The following is a 17,823-nucleotide window of genomic DNA, read 5'->3' on the forward strand; positions in this document are numbered from 1 at the left end:
TGTTGGGAGAGGCAGCTAGATTCAGGGCAACAAGCGTGCTCATCCTGTTAAGTTGATGTGTTTGGGCTTGGCATCAGTTCTAAGAGCTGTGAGGCAGGGAACATGGGACACTCAGCACTCTGGTCCCCTGCACCTCGGCCCCTCTCCCCCGCCGCTGAAGACAACTCACTCCCCCATCTACAGCCTCCTCTGCTCAGCTGTACAGTAGCAAGATCTGGCTTCCCATAATTCCCTTGACTTCTGTGCTTTTCTCATGTTCTGAGATAAAGGGACTTGAACGATAATTAGGAAACATAAACCTATAGTCATCATCAATGTAATAGCACTTCTCATTTACGAAGTGCCTTGATGTATATTTTACATGTATGCGTGTGCTACCCATCTATCTATCTATCTATCTATCTATCTACCTATCTATCTATAGTTCTCAAACCTGGCTGAACACTGGAGTCACCTGAGGAATTTTTAAAACTCCAGATGCGTGGGTTTCACCTCCAGAGATTCCAATTTAACAGTTTGAGCATGAGGACTTTTTAAAAGCTCCCAGTGATGACAATATGCCACCAGCATATTTTAGCATATTATTAGCATATTCACCTATTAAAACTTTGCCACTGGCAAAGTTTTAGAGCCACTTATACATTTCACTGGATCCTAACAACAACCACTCTTCAGAGTGTTGAGGCTAGGGGCGCCACTTTTAGATGACAAAACCAGTTTCAGAGGGACGAAGAGCCTTGTCCGACACTGCCCAGGTTAGGAAATGGCAATGCTGGGCTAGAAGCCCAGAGTTCACGAGGAATTGTGTGGGGCAGGAGAGGGGCAGAAGAGGGGCAGGAGAGGGGCAGGCGGGGCCTCACCTTGCAGCAGTAGTGCATGCAGCAGAGAGAGGGCAAGTCGTCGTCAGGCTCCAGGGGGCTGACACAGACAGGGCAGTGGTCAGGGCGTGCGGGGGCCTCCTGGGCCTGGGGTACACACAGCCCAGCTGCCAGCAGCAGTGGCTCAGGGTTATCACTGTAGCTCTGCAGCAGCTGTTCAGCACCCCAGTGGGAATGAGCCAAAAGGTGCTGAGCCACATCTGCCTCTAGGTTCAGCGTCTCTTGCACCTGCCGCACCGTCTGCTCCATCAACCCTTCTACCTCCTGGGGGCTCATGGTGCGGCCTGCAGGCAGCTGGAGAGACGCCAGGGCAGCCACAGCTTCTGGGCTTGAGGGAAGAGGAGATTCAGCGATCAATATCCCTGCTCTGCTTATCTACTAAATGAACCCCACCATGGCCCTCAGCTCCCCACTTGCGCACGCCTGCTTGCGCCTGCCTAACCAACCTAAGGGTAGCCACCCAAACCAACTGTCGGAGCTGCTTTCTACAGAAGCGTTTGTTAAGTGGCGAGTGGGGCTGGTTGTCACAATGATCTCTAACACCCCAGGAATCTGGTAGGCAGGCATCGGGAAGCAAACTGACCCACAGTGGATGGGATAATCCCACCGTAAGCCCCACCTAAAACAGCAGCAACACATCTGGGGAGAAACTGGAGTCTGTGGCCTTACCACCCAAAGTATGGTCAGTGGGTATCCCCATTAGTATCACAGGGAGCTCTACTGAATCAGGACCTGCATTTTAATAAGATCCCCAGGTGACATGTGTGCAAGTGAAAGTTTGAGAAAGATTTCTCTAGACAACTCACTTTATACACAGTGCAGGCAGCAGGCATAAAAGTTGTGCCATAACAACTTCTAGTGAGCTGAATGTGATATAACAAGCTTTAGGGGTGCCAGCTAATTAGGGGGATCCTATGACAAATTCCTCTGTAGAACAGGCTTCTTGAAGACTAGAGTTTGTCCATTTCATTGAGCAGAGAACATAATCAGCACTCAATACACAGTTGTAGGATACTGCATTTTTGCTTAGAATGAGAGTTATCTATACAGAAGCTTATGTGTCTGGGCCCCTTGCCTATGGGCTGACTCTAGGAGAATGGGGACAGCAGGGCCCCTGATTAGGAAGGCAAAGAAGGGGTGACGGTGCTGGCAGGGGGAATGAGGACTGGCAAAGTGGGAGAAATAACAGAGGCAGGGAAAATGGGGTACACAAAGACAGAAATGAAGTGCTTTTCCACAAAAGAGCCTGGCCTTGGCACTAAAACTCCCGTGTCACTGCAGTGCCGTCTGTCCCTGGGAGCCCAGCCCTCCCTGCTGGCTTGGAGCCCTAGCAGCAGGGAACGGGGCTGGGGACAGCTACCTAGGCTTGGAGGTCTTGGCGGTCTGGTTGCCGCAGAAGGGGACCTCTGCCTGACCCCAGCAAGGCCCCATAGGCTCTGGGGTGGCATACATCAGGATCTGGGGCCGGTCGTCACGCCGTTCCACATAGCCCTGGCCCAGGAGGTGCAGGATGCAAGAAAGGACGTCTGTACTGGTACAGGCCACGCCTCCTGCAACAGCACGGCCCAGGCTCCCCGGGGGGTTTGGACCCTTCTGCCAGGCCTCCAGCACCTAGATGGGTGGAGAGGAAACAGGCAGGCCACATTTACCCAGAGAGGCTGGCATGCCTGGGTTCAATGCTCTGCTCTTTCACTTACTAGCTATGGGACTATGGATAAGTTACTAACTCTCATGCCCCACTCTTCTTACCTGTCAAATGAGAATAAGAGTAAATAATAGTAATAATAATAATAATAATAATAATACCACCACCACCATCACCACCCCCATTAGACTGTTGTGCAGATTAAATGACCTAATCATGCAAACTCTTGGAAAAAGGCCTAGTATACAGTAGACACTCATGTCTTGCCTCTGCCTGCTAACAAACTGCCCTGTCAGGAATAGAAAACTCCGACAAAAATATCACTCTACAAGGTCTCATACTGACAGAGTTTACCTTCCCTTGTGATGATCCCTGGCTCCAAGCCCCAACCCTGAGCATGACTCCCTCCCTCCCCTAACTTCACAGTCCCTGGGCCTACCAGACAAACCAGCTGATCAATGTGGAGGCCCTTTTCCCCGTGGACTTTGAGAATACGGACAATAAGACAGTTCAAGAGGTTCCTCTTCTGTTCCAGAGTTCGGCCCTCATCCTTCTCTACATCCAGGTATGTCTGGGGAGGTATCAGCCACAGGGCCTCCCCACAGCGCTGGGGCTCAGGCGCCCGAAGCCGCAGCACACCTGGAACTCATTCCGTCAGCACCCGAGGAGGGGAAGGGGGAGGTGAGTGGGGGCAACCCCATTCTCATTCCCTACCCCACGCCCACCATGAGAGACCCACCCTTCAGGAGCAGAGGCACAGGCCAGCCCCCAGTGACCTACCCCTGTGTGGAAAGTCCTGACCCTCATGCAGGGTCAAAGGGCCATTCTCAGAGGTGAGGGGCAGAAGTGCCTGGAGCAGTAGCTCTGGGGTGAGGTCAGAATTCTTCAGCAAGGTCTCTACAGACACCTCCTGGTGAGGAGAAACAGAGTCAGTCAGGAGCAGAGAATCGGCGGGGGAAGGATGGAAAGAAGGAACAAGAGTTTAGGAGAACACGAGGGACAGACAGGAAAAGAGAAGATAGAGCCTAAGGAGCCGAGGCACCTCTGTCTGATTGAAATGCAACAGCAGCCACATCTGCATGGTGGACACGTGCAGGGTCTGGTCCCCAAACTTCAGCTCAGCCCGGCCCAGCCACGTCCACTGCAGTCGCCGATGTGGTCCCATGTCCAGGACTGGGTGATTCTGACCTGGGAAAGTGCCAAGGAGAAGAGTAGAGATAAAGAGCAGGGGAAATGAGGGGGTTAGAGGCTGAGGCAAGGGTGTACCATTAGTCAAGCTTTGTTCCTGCTAATCTCTGTGGGGAGGAGGCCCCCACAGAAGTGGCTTGTCAACCTTCCAGAGCTCAGCCTCCTCCATGTCTGCCCCCCCTGGCAAGCTACACATATCTGGGAGCCCACCCTGTGTCTCGCCCTATGCCAGGCTGGCTCCATGGAAGAAACACTGGAGAGAAGAGACCTGAGTTTTGCCCTCAAGGAGCTGCAAGTTTCAAAGATCCACTAGGCTGTATCTCTTCCTCCTTCTGTGTCACAGCTCAGGCACGACGAGCCTGGATATTCGCTCATACTAGAAAGCAAGAATGCCGTCAAAGGAAGAGAATATCAAAAGGAGCCAATCTGAGAGATACTCTCTGGCCAAAGATAGGACAATTGGAACATCAAAAAAATAACACCTGTGCTGGACTGAGACATGTGAAATATCTTAAAATCCATGCGTTCATAATGACATTTAAAAAAAAAAAAAAGATTTCACCGTTTATCTTTGGAGGATGCTAGAGAACAGTATTTTGAAAACTGGTTAAAAATAAGGGGGGAGGAAGAGAGAGTCAAGCCTTTCCTGTATAAACGGTACTTCAGAATAACCAAAAAGTCACTGAGAGGAAGTTTCTCTTTATAGAGAAAACATTCCAGCTCAGATATGAAGGAATGGTGAGACTAGAATGGTGCTAGTTTGTAACCCTTAGTGAAATGATAGAGCTAGGCAATGATAACGAATGACTGCCTAGTGGAAAGCTGACAGGAAACCATATAAAGCACAGATCACACTTGCAATGCTAAAATTCACTGCTCCATTTTCACATCACAGAGACAGGTAGATGTCACACGCCTCCTGGCGGGAGAACACAATACCACCTACAAAGAGTTCTTGCCCAAGAAACCAGACCCACATCGGAATAAACTTCTACATCTATGTAACTGTTTTTAGGAAATGAAAGAAACAGAGGAACATGCTAGAGGACACCACGTGGATATGGTCAGCGGAAATCTGGCCTGTAGACAACTCTGTGTGGCAAATAATCCAGTTCCCTGCACAATTATAAGGGAGCAAAAAAGGAAAAGCAGGACCTATACGTTAATGGAGACGGAAAACAGAATTCAATCAAATTAAGGTGTGGGCTTTCTTTGGATCCTCCATAAAGAAAAAACTAATTTTGAAAACTTGAGAAAACGGGAGGAATATGAACACTTCACCATTTGATATTAAGAATTGTTATTAATTTCACAAAGTTTCATCACTGGAGTGCCTTTGCTTTTAAAAAGACAATCCTTGGGGCGCCTGGGTGGCTCAGTCGGTTGAGCATCCGACTTCAGCTCAGGTCACGATCTCACGGTCCGCGAGTTCGAGCCCCGCGTCAGGCTCTGGGCTGATGGCTCGGAGCCTGGAGCCTGCTTCCAATTCTGTGTCTCCCTCTCTCTCTGCCCCTCCCCCATTCATGCTGTGTCTCTCTCTGTCTCAAAAATAAATAAACGTTAAAAAAAAAAAAAATTAAAAAAAAAAAAAAAAAGACAATCCTTGGGGTGCCTGGGTGGCTCAGTAGGTTGGGCATCCGACTTCGGCTCAGGTCATGATCTCGCAGTTTGTGGGTTCGAGCCCCGCATTGGGCTCTATGCTGACAGCTCGAAGCCTGGAGCCTGCTTCGGATTCTATGTCTCCCTCTCTCTCTGCTCCTCCCCCACTCATGCTGTCTCTCTCTGTCCCTCAAAAATAAAATAAAACATTAAAAAAATTTTTTTAAATAAATAAATAAAAAGAGAATCCCTGCGGTGCCTGGGTGGCTCAGTTGATTGAGCATCTGACTCTTAATTTCAGCTCAGGTCATGATCTCACGGCTTGTAGGTTTGAGCCCTGTGTTGGGCCCTGTTGAGCCCTGGCAGAGCCTGCTTGGGATCTTCTCTCTCCCTCTCTCTCTGCCCCTCTCCCACTTGTTCTCTCTCTCTCTCTCTCTCTCTCTCTCTCTGCCTCCCTCCCTCCCTCAAAATAAATGAATAAACTTGAAAAAAAATTTAATGGTAACTTTAAAAAAAAAAAAGAGAGAGAGTGAATCCTTATCTTTTAAATTTGAGAGCTGGGGAAAGTGGGTGGGAGTACAGGAGAAATGAGATTGGCCATGTATTGACCCACGTTGGTACACTGGAGTCTATCTTGCCTACTTTTGTGTATGTCTGAAATTTATAATAATAAATTTTTTTTAAATTAGGGTGAAGGTAAACTGATAGAGTTGTCCATCAATACTCCCTCAATGAAGAGACTTCTAAAGGATGTACTTTAGGGAGGAGATTGAACTCAGAAGGATCAAGATGCAAAAGGATTAGTGACAGAAACAACTAGTATGATAACAAATCTACACACCAACTGAATAAAACAATAATAATAATAATAAATTTTGGAAAGTAAAAAAAAGATAATCCTAAAATATCAAACAATAGTAATGAGTAAGATGGGAGTGAGAGCTGGAGTTAAGATTTTCTCTTGGTCCTCTTATTGTTCAGGTACAAGTCAAACATACAGGTTAAAAATATAAGGGTAATCAACTACAGAAATAGAATGTCCAAAATATGTAGACACAAAAAAGGAATTAAGTAAAATACAAAAGGAGAGGGGAAAAAATGCACAAAAACCCAGGGTGGAAACATATCTGTAAAGGTGTTCAATTTACTATTCTCCTTTCAACTGTACATATGTTTTATATATTCTTTTTTATATATTAAATAACTAAAATTCAAATTATAAGAAGAGTAAACTAAAATGTAAGAGGTTAGCAATAAAAGCCAAATGTATCATTACTCATAATCATTATGAAGAGGCTAATAAAATTGACAACCTAAAAGGAGAGATTGTTAGGTTGAATACAAAACAAATTCTAGGTATTTGTAAGATACATGCCTAAAATAAGAGTATGGCAAAGTTAAAAGTAAATCATACTGGGGGAAATTCTGATGAGAGCAGAATATAGGCATGGTTTGTATCTCCCCAATAGACTGCTTATCAATAGTCACAAAGGAAAAATATTAACTATACAGTGGGCAATCAAACAACCCCTTGACCAGGTTGTCAAAATTCAAATCAAAAAAGAGAAACAAATGGAAACTATATGCTTCCAAATGAAATGTGGAGAAGAACTTAATATCATTTACTTAGGATTCTGGCTGGGAATGCATAACCTGAATCTAATTATGAGGAAATATACAAACTTAAAATGAAGAAAGTTTAGAAAAAAAACTTTACTTTTATTTTTTCAAAATTTATTTATTTATTGTGAGAGAGAGTGTATGTGAGCAGGGGAGGGGCAGAGAGAAAGGGAGAGAGAGAATCCCAAGTAGGCTCTGTGCTATCAGCACAGAGCCCCATATGGGGCTCAATCTTACATACCATGAGATCATGACCTGGGCCAAAATCAAGAGATGGACACTTAAACGACTGAGCTACCCAGATGCCCCTAGAAAATTTTAAATGACTATATTCTCCAAAGGCGTCAATGTCATAAAAGACAAAAAAAGGCTGAGGAACTGTTCCAAATTAAGGAGACTAGAGACATGACAACTGAACATAATAGATGATCCTAAATTGAATGTTGTCTTCAACTAAAAAAAGACATTATAGAGTCGATTGACAAAATTGGAATGTGGAAGGTAAAGTATTATAGCAATGTTAAATTTTTGAAACTGATAAACGAATGATTATTATATAAGAGAACACCATGATTCTTAGGAAATATATATTAAAGTACTTAGAGGCAAAAGGCCAGCATATACGCAATTTACTCACAGTGGTCTGGGGGAAAAAAGGATGTGTGCGTGTGTGTGTGTGTGTGTGTGTGTGTGCGCACGCGCACATACACATTTTATAAATGAGCAAATGATAAAAGCAAATAGGGCAAAATGTTAACAAAAGGTGAACATGGATAAAGAGTATATGAGTGTTCTTTGTATTATTTTCTGTAAATTTGAAGTTATTTCCAAGTAAAACATTTTAAGTAAACGGATAACTGAATTGTCCACCTAAAATGGTTAAAAATGGAGGGGGTGCTTGGCTGGCTTAGTCAGTGGAGCATATGACTCTTGATCTTGGGGTTGTGAGTTTGAGCCCCAAGTTGGGTGTAGGGATTACTTAAAATAAAATCTCAGGGTGCCTGGGTGGCTCAGTCAGTTAAGCATCTGACTTCAGCTCAGGTCATGATCTCACGGTTCGTGGGTTCAGGCCCCATGTCAGGATCTGTGCTGACAGCTCAGAGCCTGCAGCCTGCTTCTGATTCTGTGTCTCCCTTTCTCTCTGTCCCTCTCCTGCTAGCACTCTGCCTCTCTCTCTCAAAAATAAATAAAAAACATTAAAAAGTTAAAAAAAATCAGATCTTAAAAAATTAAAATGGCAATTTTATGTTATTCATATTTCACCACAGTAAAAGAAATCTAAAAAAATTATCAATCCCTCTTTAAAAAGTAAAAGGATAGAAAGAGATATTCTGGAAAATCACTAACCAAAGAAAGCTGGTATTTAATAATACCAGATAAAAATAGACTTTGAGAGAAAAAGCTTTACTAGAAAGAAAGGAGACGATTTCATAATAATAAAGTTGAGGGGCACCTGGGTGGCTCAGTTGGTTAAGCATCCAACTCCTGATTTTGGCTCAGGTCATGATCTCATGGTTCATGGGATTGAGCTCCACATCGGGCTCCCTGACAGCAAGGAGCCTGCTAGGGATTCTCTCTCCCTCTATCTCTGCCCCTCCCCTGCTCTCTCTCTCTCTCTCTCAAAATTATCAAGTAAACTTTTTAAAAAGTTTAATTAACTATGAAGATTCTAAACCTGCATAGTCCATTATGGTAGCCACATGTGGCTAAACTGGCTAACTAAACAAAGTTAAACATTCAATTCCTCAGTTGCACTAGTCACACTTCAATAGCCACAAATGGCCATCATACCAAACAGTGCAGAAAAGAACTTTTCCATCACTGCAGAAAGTTCTGGACAGTACTGTGGAATGATTTAAAACTTTTATCTAATAACATAGTCAAAAAATATATAAAGTGGGGTGCCTGGGTGTCTCAGTTGGTTAAGCATCTAATGCCTGACCTCAGTTCAGGCCTCAATCTCAGGGTCATTATTCATACCCTGTGTGGGGCTCCATGCTGAACATGAAGCCTACTTAAAAATATAGTTAGTTAGTTAGTTAGTTAGTTAGATAGATAGATAGATAGCAAAACTGACATGATGAGAAGTTTAAAAATTCACTATCATAATAGATCTTAATACACCTCTCTCAGTAATAGAACAGGCAGACAAAAATGAGTAAGGTTTGTAAGATTTGAACAATGTAATTAAGTCAATTTAATGGAATATGAATAAGCCTATAGCCAGCAGCTGAAGAATACATATTCTTCTTAATCACACATGGAACATTTACAAAATGTGACTATCTACTAGGCCATAAAGGAAGTCTCAACATATTGCAAAGATTCAGAATCACAGAAACCAGGTTCTTTAGCTACAATGGAATGAGGGTCAAAATCTAAAATAAAAAGACAACTAAGCAAAGAAAAACTGGTTTGGGAATTTTAAAATATGCTTTTAAAAAATGAATAGACCGGGGCGCCTGGGTGGCTCAGTCGGTTGAGCGTCCGACTTCGGCTCAGGTCACGATCTCGCGGTCCGTGAGTTCGAGCCCCGCGTCAGGCTCTGGGCTGATGGCTCAGAGCCTGGAGCCCACTTCCGATTCTGTGTCTCCCTCTCTCTCTGCCCCTCCCCCGTTCATGCTCTGTCTTTCTCTGTCTCAGAAATAAACATAAACATTTTAAAAATTTAAAAAAAAAAAAAAAATAAATAAATAAATAAATAAAAAATGAATAGACCAAAGTAGAAATAACAATGGAAATTAGAAAATTCTTAGAACTTAAAAATACCAAATACTAACATACTACATAATAAAAACTTAGGCAACATCCCAAATGTCCATCAACAGCAGAAAGGGCAAATATATTCATACAATGGAAATGAATCAGTAACTCAAAGAAAAAAGTAGTGATAACTGACAACCTGGATAGCTCTCACAGATACTAAGCTGAAAGAAACTGGACACAGCAGAATACATACCCTATTATTCCATTTATATGATGTTCACATACAGGCAAAAATCTATGGTACTAGGAGGCAGAAGGTTTCTCTTGGAAGAAGATACTAACTAGAAAGGGACATACGTGAAGAAGTATTCTGGGGTGCAGGAAATGCTCTGGGGGTGGTTATGGGAGTGTATAAGTATATACAATTCATTAAGTCACAGCTAAGATTTCTATACTGTACTGAAAACTAAGTATACCACAATAAAAACAAATCTAAAAAAAATCCAAAAACCAAAAAAACTTACAGAATGCAGCTAAAGCAATATTGAGAGGGAAATGAATACCCTTAAATGTTTTTACTTGGAAAGAAGCCTGAAAAGACTAAAAGTTAAGTAGGCATGCAACTTGAAGTTAGAAAAACAGAACAAATTCATACAAAAGTGAGAGCAATAATGAGAGATACTAATAAAGATCTAACCCACCTTTTCACCCTTCCCTAGGAGACTGCTCTGCCTAGAGACCATTTTTGTTCATATCTACACATTTCTGTCCACAGGTCCTCTCCACTTCCTCTCCTGCCACCCCAAATCTCACCCCAATCTCCAATTGCCTGTCCCTATCTCCTCACTCTGGCTGTAGAAATTGGAGAAGCGGTCAAGGGCATCACAGAATTCAGTGGGAAGGCACTTTCTGGGATGGTACAGGTAGCAGAGTGGGGAGACCGGCCAGCAGCGTGGTGACAGGACCAGTATGGAAACTGTTGGACTTGAATCTTCGATAAATAGTTCTTTCTCAGCCTCCTCTTCCTCTGCTTCCTCCTGAGAGATAGAAGGATTTCAAGGGCTCTTGGGCTCCCTTCTTTGGTCTAGTCTTTTGCTCTCCTATTCTCCCTCTCATTTCCCTTGCTCTTACCTCTTCTTCGTCCAGGCCCTGTTCTTCCTCATTCTCCTGCTCCAAGAGCAGCTTGTCAAGCCGCTGGAGCTGGAAGAGGTGGAACTGGCGCTGCAGCTCCTCGGACATGCTCAGGCTCCGCAGCATCTGCTGGGGGAGGCGGTTGGGGAAGCAGAGGCCGATCTGCTCCAGCACGGCCCCCTCCAGCCAGCTCGAGCCCAAGCTCAGGAGACGGTCTGCCATGTAGTGCCTGCGGTGTCACACACAGGCCGGGCCGAGCCTCAGTGTGGGCACTCCAGCCTGCTTCCCCTCTTCCTCCCTGCTCCCTTTCCACCAGTGCCATGGCCATCTCTGTATCTTAGTCCCTCCTCCTCCATCTTCTCTCCAAGACTCAAATCTTCACCCTTTCTAGACTCTAGGTCTCCCCTCCCCTACCTCTCAGACCTGCACTCACTGGTAGAAGTGCTCAAAAGTAGTAGCCAGCTCCAGGCCAGAAAGGACCATGATGGGCTCCAGGTGCCGCTGAAGCTTCCCCAGCATTTCCACTCCAGGGGCTCCACCAACCAGGCCGCCCTGGATCTGCTGGTCGATGTGCCTGGCAAACTGCTCACTTATCTGGGGGCAATGGAAAGGGCACGGGCCAACCATGAAGAGGGAGTGGAGCAGGAGAGTGGGCAGTGAGAGGAGGCAAAAGGCAGAGAAAGAAGCCAGCTCTCAGTGGTGACCAGGAGGCTGGTAGTACTCACGTGAGCAGCGGTGAGGAAGGACTGCTGTAGCAACGCGCCGGAGAAGCCACTGCGCAGAGCCAGTGTGAAGGCCGCCCGAGGCCCAAAGAGCTCCGAACCTGCTCTCTGCAAGTGCTGGTAGAGTTTGCAGTACCGAGGCACGAAGTCGGGGTCCCTCCAGGCTGCAGCCAGGAACCTGCTGACCTGAGAAGAGAGGAGAAATAGCATAAAAGGTGTGGTCCCACATGCAATAGCCTAGCAGCCCTGCCCCGCCTCCCACTGCACTTCCTTCCACTCACCTGCTCTTGCACCACGCTCAGCCAGCACTGGGTTATGTTCCTCAGGCTGCTGCTTGGAAGAACTGGTGAAGGCCCGGGGCTCCGATCCCGGCCCTTACTGTTCTTGCTGACTGTGGAGACAGAGGGCAAAGGAAGGGGTTTCATCTCAGCCCCTGAGTGAATCTAGGGGATCTTGGGTACTGACCCCTGGAAAGGTGCGCACAGAGCAGTCAGGAAAAGTAAGATCCAAGAGGGGAAGGAGCCAGGTATCACCACTGGCCAGATTCTCAGCTCAACAGGCCATGGCTGGGACTTACTAGGCCGAGTGGATGGTTCAGGAGAAGGCCCAGGCAGAGGCTCTACATGCACCAGCAAGTGACAAAGGCGACGAACTCGAGAGACAAAGGATGCCGCTCGACTCAGGGGGTTCTGAGAGCTCTCTCTTTGCTCTAAGTACTGATCCAGCAGCCATCCCAGGGAACTCACACCTTCCGCATCTAAAAGAAGACAGACCAGAAACAGCTGATGGGAAATAGGGGAACAGATAGCCCAGGAAGAGGAGAGAAAAGGCCCAATTATACAAAAAGCCTTGGTTGGGGCGGGCAGCCAGGTCAAGCCCTCCCATCACCAAGGCTTACTTCATTGGGAGTCTAGGGGTACACTAACAGGTTGGGGGTAGGGTAGAGAAGATTCAAATACCCAGTAGTCCCTGGGGCAGGAAGGAGAGGAGCACTGAGGTGACAGGCCTTCGGCAATAAAGACAGGGACCAAGAGAACCAAGAGCATTAACTCAGGTGATCCCTGGGAACAATTATGAGGAACTGGTTAGTGGGGCCAGGGGTCGCGATGGTTACCGGGGGAGGTGATGTTCTGCACCAGGGTGCTGACCAGGGCCTCCCAGCAGGTCTTGCCCAGTGCTTGGGCGGCCTCATCGTCAGGGAGGAAGCGATCAGCAAAATTCTGCTCGTGGCGCAAAACCCTGTTCAGTCTGGGAACAAGAGGTGTGTGGTCAAGGATTTAAGGCACAGGTTTTTTTGAGGCCTCCACTCAAGCACAGTCAGCTCCCAATCCCACCATGCTCAGTCCCCTAACCAGCTCGCAGCCATCAGCACACACTTCTCACCTGTGTTCACCCTCCCCTCTTGTCCCGGCCACTGCTTTACCTTTCAGACTTCTGCAGAAATCTCCCACCACCTACTTCTTAGCAATGTCCTCCTGATCCATTAACCTCTCCCCGCTCCCTTCAACCCCAGCCACTGTCTGCCCCACCCACCTGGGACAGAGCTGGAGGAGGCGCCTGCGGTCTTCTGCTATGTCCCGGCTCCAGGCTTGCGCCCGAATGGTGTAGAAGAGACAGGTACGGCGACATAGCTGCTCCCGGAATAGTGGCCAGAAAGTGGGCTTCGGGCCCAGGACCTCCACACCTCGAACCCGGGTGTCAATGCCACCCTGTAACATGCACACACCTGTCTGTCACCTAAGCCACCCAGCCACCAAGCACTACCAAGAAAAAGCCAGGCCTCACACCCTGAATTCCCTTGGAGGCTCTTGAGATATTCTCACATCTCTGGAACTCAACAGGCTTCTGGGCCATCCCGGAGCAGGTATGTGGCCTGAGCCTGGCCCCCCAAGTGCTGGGGAATGCAGTCACTATGGAGACCCTGTACTACCCCGTGATTCCCAGCCCAGCCTCTTCCCTCACTCTACCTGCTGGCAGCGCTTTATGCGGATCTGGATGATGGGCCAGAAGCGGTTTAGGTTCTCCAGGAGGATCACCCTGCTGGCAGAGGGCATCACATTCACCTGATGGGGCAGGGGAGGAGAGAGAACTGTCACCTCTGGAAGTGGGGTTGGACGGACTATTGACAGCAGCCACAAGTCTTGTGATGGTGTGTGCCCTTTACTTCTGCACCGAGCCCACAAACCCGCACGAATCTGCTTCCCGAACTCTGCTCTCACTGCTTATGACTGCAGGCAATGCCTGCCTGGGGGAAGGAATATGGAGTAAGGTCAAGGTGGGGGAGGGCACCAGGGTCCTCACCATGTTGAGCTCAGTGCTGATGCAGCTGGCACTGTCACCCCCAAACACCACCACTCTGGCTGGCATGTAACTTGAGTCCTCACTGGCCACGAGCAAAGTCAGCTGCCTGAGACAAGAGAAAACAATCAGTTAGAACAAGGACCCTGGTCTTTGTTCAAAGTGACTTCAACCTACCACTTCTTCCTCAGACTCCTGTCTCTCTGCTGCCTCCTTAAGTGTCAGTGTTCCCGGATCCCCTGCTCTCCTCTTATCTTTCCCCAAAAGGAATTTTTTCTTCAAAATGACTTTATTTAAAAACCATAGTTCCAAGCAAAAAACGAATACTCTACTCCAAATCCACATGTCTACACTAGACGGCTCCTCTTAGCTTTCATACCACGTACCCAACAGACATTTCCATGTCACAACGCATAGGTACCTCTAAGTCAACATGCCTAAATGGAACCATGATCCATCCACAGAAGCCTGCTCCTTCCTCTTCCATCATCCTTCTTGGGAAAGAAAACTGCCATCTACCAAAGCACTCTGTCACTATGACTTCTCCCACTCATGGCTTCCCTCATGTCAATGGCATGTCCTATAGACTCTGCTCCTTGAGATCTCCCAGTCTGCCACCCCTCACTATTCCCACTCCCTGTGCCTAACTGAAGACATTCGTTTCTCAACTAGATCACTGCATAAACCTTCCAAATCTTTCTCCGGCCTCCAACCCAAACTGCCATGATTGCCAGAGTGACTTTTCTAAATGAAAAAAAAAAAAAAAAATCTTGTTTTGTCTCTTCTCTCCTTAAAATCCTTCAATGGCTCCCCAAGTTCCAGAATAAAGCTCAAACTTCTTAGCTCACAAAACTCTCTGTGGTCTGTGGTCTGGCTCTGCCTAGTTTTATGGCGGTCTCCTGCCATTTCACGACAAACACCTTTCATTCCAGCCAAACACAGTTACTTAAGCTTCCCCCAAATACATCATTACATTTCTTACTAACATTTTGCACATATGCTGTCCCTCTGCCTGGACTTCCCACTTCCCTCTATTTACACAGCTAATTTCTACTTTGGAGCTCTGCTCACTTAGCCCCACCTTCTAGAAGGCTTCTCCCACCTCTCACTTGGCCTCAGGGTCCAGGGCACATGGTGGTTTTTCTTACTCTTATTGATTCTCCAGCCTAGTTCCCCAAGGAGACTGCAAATTCCCTAAAGACGGGTACCATATCTTATTGTCCTTATAGCCCCAGACCCTGGCCCAGTGCCTGGCACAGAGTATATACATTAAACAAGCACCCATGGGAAGAGTGAATAAGGCAGTTGTCAATCTCCCTCAACACCACGCACAGGATAGTGACATCTATACCTGTGGGCAGAGCACATCACCAGGCTCAGGGAGTGAGGATGTCTATACTGCACAAGGAATGCAGATCAATGTGTCTATCTGTTTACTGCACAAAATGGGTTTGAGTGTGTCTCACACATAGGGGTTACAGACAGGGTTGCGTGTATGTGGGTGCTTTGGAGAATATATGCTGGGGTGTATCAGAATATTCCCACACATGTGTGTGTGCACCTGTGGTGCACATGGGCATGTTCACACCTAATAAGAACACCACGGTGCATGTGCAAGGTGATATAGTGGGAGCCGGTGCTGCCATTGGACTCCCAGTAGGTCTTGGGGTTTCGATCCGTCAGCTTGCTGGCCCGGTGAGGGTTGGAAGACACCTCCACCTTCTCCCAGCACTTGTCCTCCTTCACTTCCACACTGGAGCCTGGGGGCAAGTGGGAAGTTAGTTGAGAGAGAAAAAAGTAAAAAGAGAGAAGAAATACTGGGGTGGGAGCCAGGAGAAAGCAGATTGGGACACAGACCCTGGCAGAGATGCCTGAGGAACACGTCAAAGAAGGGGATGTTGATGGGTCGGTGGGTTCGTCTGTGGTCTTCGATCTGGCCCAGCACCATCTGCAGCCAGAACATCAGAGAGAAGGGGCGCGGCGAGGAAGGAAGAACATGAAGAACACACAGAAACAGGTATGGAGAACAAGTCAAGGAGCAACAAAACACTCAACCTCTCCCTTCACAAATTTTGGCAGAACGGGACCATGTGGGGTAAAGAAAGGCTGGGAAACAAGTGCCCCAGATTTGCTACCACTTGTGCCAAGTAGGGTTACCAAACAGGGACACACACCGAATCCCCTTCCCCTGCTTCTCACTTATGTTCTCCCTAAGCTCTGAACCCACAAGCCTCCTCACCTGAATGCAGCCAGCCAGGATGCTGGAGGTGAGGTTACTATAGAGCTGGGCGTGTTTTTCACACTCAGTCACCAGGTCCCGAAGCTCACAGGCCAGCAGCAGCTGAGCCGAGTGCTTGTCCAGGACTTTGGAGAGGGCCTCTTTGGCTCCCAGGCAGCAGAGAACCACTGCATAGTCCTTGTGCATTGAGGCCAGGCGATGCAGAAAGCAGAGCAGCTCCTGAACAATCTGAGCCCGGAGCCACAAGATTAATGTATGGATGCAAAGGGCAGGCCACATAAAGGATGAGGGGTGGGTTCGAAAAGGGAATGTGGTGGCTGAGACTTTGGAGAAGTTTGAAAGCCCAGGGAAAGGAGAGTACCAAAGAAGGTTGGGACAGAACAGTGGGGGTGCTGGGACTCCAGAGGTGCCAGAAGCAGGGTCTGGGCACAGCTTCCAATGCTTCTTGCTGCCAGGACGAAGCTCTCTCAAGAGCCCACCTTGGTGCCTGAGCCTTGGTCCACAATCCACAAACCGGGGAGGGTGGAGAGCGAGGAATGTTTGGATTGGTGAATGTGGGCTTCTCCTAAACCCAGAATCTAAAATCCAGCTGCAGGCAAAAGATTATTCTTCAAAGGCCCCAGTTCTGAGCATTCTTAGAGGAAATTCCTTCCTCTCCATCCCTCTCGGTGTGCAGACTCATCCAGAAAGGCTGTGCTTTGCCTTCCATTGCCTCACAAAGGTAGCCAGCGCCCCAGAGGCTGCCTCTCCCTCCCCTGCCTTTATCGGGGCCCTGGTACCTCAGAGTCACTGCTAGGGCCATTCAGACAGTTGAGGCAGGGCTCCAAGACCTCATGCCAGGGGAGGACCATCGCCTCAGGGTGATCCAGTAGCCGAGTCATGACCCTAGTGACGGGATGAAACAAAGTCCCTGCAGTCCGCAGCTCCCCTTACCTCCGATGCACGGGTGCCCCAACAGGGCCCTCACCTCAATGCAGTCAGCAGCAGAGTTTTGTTGGGTCCCGGGGCATCCAGAGTCCGCAGCAACAGGAGGAAGGGCTGAGTCTCCTGCTGGAGGCGCTTTAGGAGGGGTCTCACGGCGCCCCCTGGGCCGCCCTCCCGGCACAGCACCCGCTCTAAGCCCAGTAGGAGTTCCGCAGACGGGCCCCCTGCTAGGGACGGGATCAGATGCTCAGGGGACCCATCCTGGCCCTGGGTGCCAGGGGTTTCCAGTGCTGCTGCCAGACGCATGGGAGGAAAAACATGAGTATGAAGAGGAGTTATGCAAGTTGGTCAAACCACGAACTGGACAAGTCCAGAAAATCACCCCCAAATTTTCCTCCTGTTTGGAGGATTGTCTGTAGTTTGTACCAAACTGTGGGGATTTTCTTCTCTGGCCCCAGTATATAGCTAGCTGCATCTGGAAAAAAGTTTAGTTCGGCAAACACTGTCATGTTAAACACATAAATTTTTAATCTCATATAGTCATACAATTACGTTTCATCATTAAATGGGAGCTTTGTGGTTACATAAGCCAATAAATATTAGCTATTATAATTACATCCCTCTACTACCTAGCACGGTGGCTTTAAAGATTTTTTAAAAATTTTTTTGAAGTTTTTATTTATTTATTTTAAAAGAAAGAGAGAGAGAGAAAGAGAGAGAGAGAGAGAGAGAGCATGCACACGTGCACAACAGGGGAGGGGCAGAGAGAAAAGGAGAGAATCCCAAGCAGGCTCTGCACTGTCAGGACGGAGCCCCATATGGGGCTTGAACTCACAAACCATGAGATAATGACCTGAGCCGAAATCAAGAGTC

The 17,823-nt window shown here is 47.5% G+C and overlaps 1 protein-coding gene across 4 annotated transcripts in view; it reads right to left on the bottom strand.

Annotated features, from left to right (window-relative positions):
• The window catches only part of CUL9 (cullin 9), a 37,268-nt gene that overhangs the window by 7,027 nt on the left and 12,418 nt on the right, over positions 1-17,823 (bottom strand). For 3 of the 4 annotated variants that reach the window (XM_049653223.1, XM_049653222.1, XM_049653220.1), the window contains 20 exons: positions 16,994-17,243; positions 16,806-16,911; positions 16,027-16,254; positions 15,645-15,735; positions 15,376-15,547; positions 13,791-13,896; positions 13,457-13,552; positions 13,023-13,198; positions 12,604-12,737; positions 12,067-12,246; positions 11,771-11,880; positions 11,493-11,675; positions 11,201-11,361; positions 10,768-10,996; positions 10,484-10,673; positions 3,566-3,711; positions 3,304-3,433; positions 2,963-3,162; positions 2,239-2,489; positions 861-1,206 (listed from right to left, as the gene is read on the bottom strand). In XM_049653223.1, the coding sequence (XP_049509180.1) occupies positions 861-1,206; positions 2,239-2,489; positions 2,963-3,162; positions 3,304-3,433; positions 3,566-3,711; positions 10,484-10,673; positions 10,768-10,996; positions 11,201-11,361; positions 11,493-11,675; positions 11,771-11,880; positions 12,067-12,246; positions 12,604-12,737; positions 13,023-13,198; positions 13,457-13,552; positions 13,791-13,896; positions 15,376-15,547; positions 15,645-15,735; positions 16,027-16,254; positions 16,806-16,911; positions 16,994-17,243 (3,485 nt within the window). The remainder of the gene's footprint in view (positions 1-860; positions 1,207-2,238; positions 2,490-2,962; positions 3,163-3,303; positions 3,434-3,565; positions 3,712-10,483; positions 10,674-10,767; positions 10,997-11,200; positions 11,362-11,492; positions 11,676-11,770; positions 11,881-12,066; positions 12,247-12,603; positions 12,738-13,022; positions 13,199-13,456; positions 13,553-13,790; positions 13,897-15,375; positions 15,548-15,644; positions 15,736-16,026; positions 16,255-16,805; positions 16,912-16,993; positions 17,244-17,823) is intronic. The other variant, XM_049653221.1, reaches the window with a different exon arrangement.

The sequence above is a fragment of the Panthera uncia genome (genome assembly GCF_023721935.1).
Source record: "Panthera uncia isolate 11264 chromosome B2 unlocalized genomic scaffold, Puncia_PCG_1.0 HiC_scaffold_24, whole genome shotgun sequence".
In the NCBI taxonomy this organism is placed as follows: domain Eukaryota; kingdom Metazoa; phylum Chordata; class Mammalia; order Carnivora; family Felidae; genus Panthera; species Panthera uncia.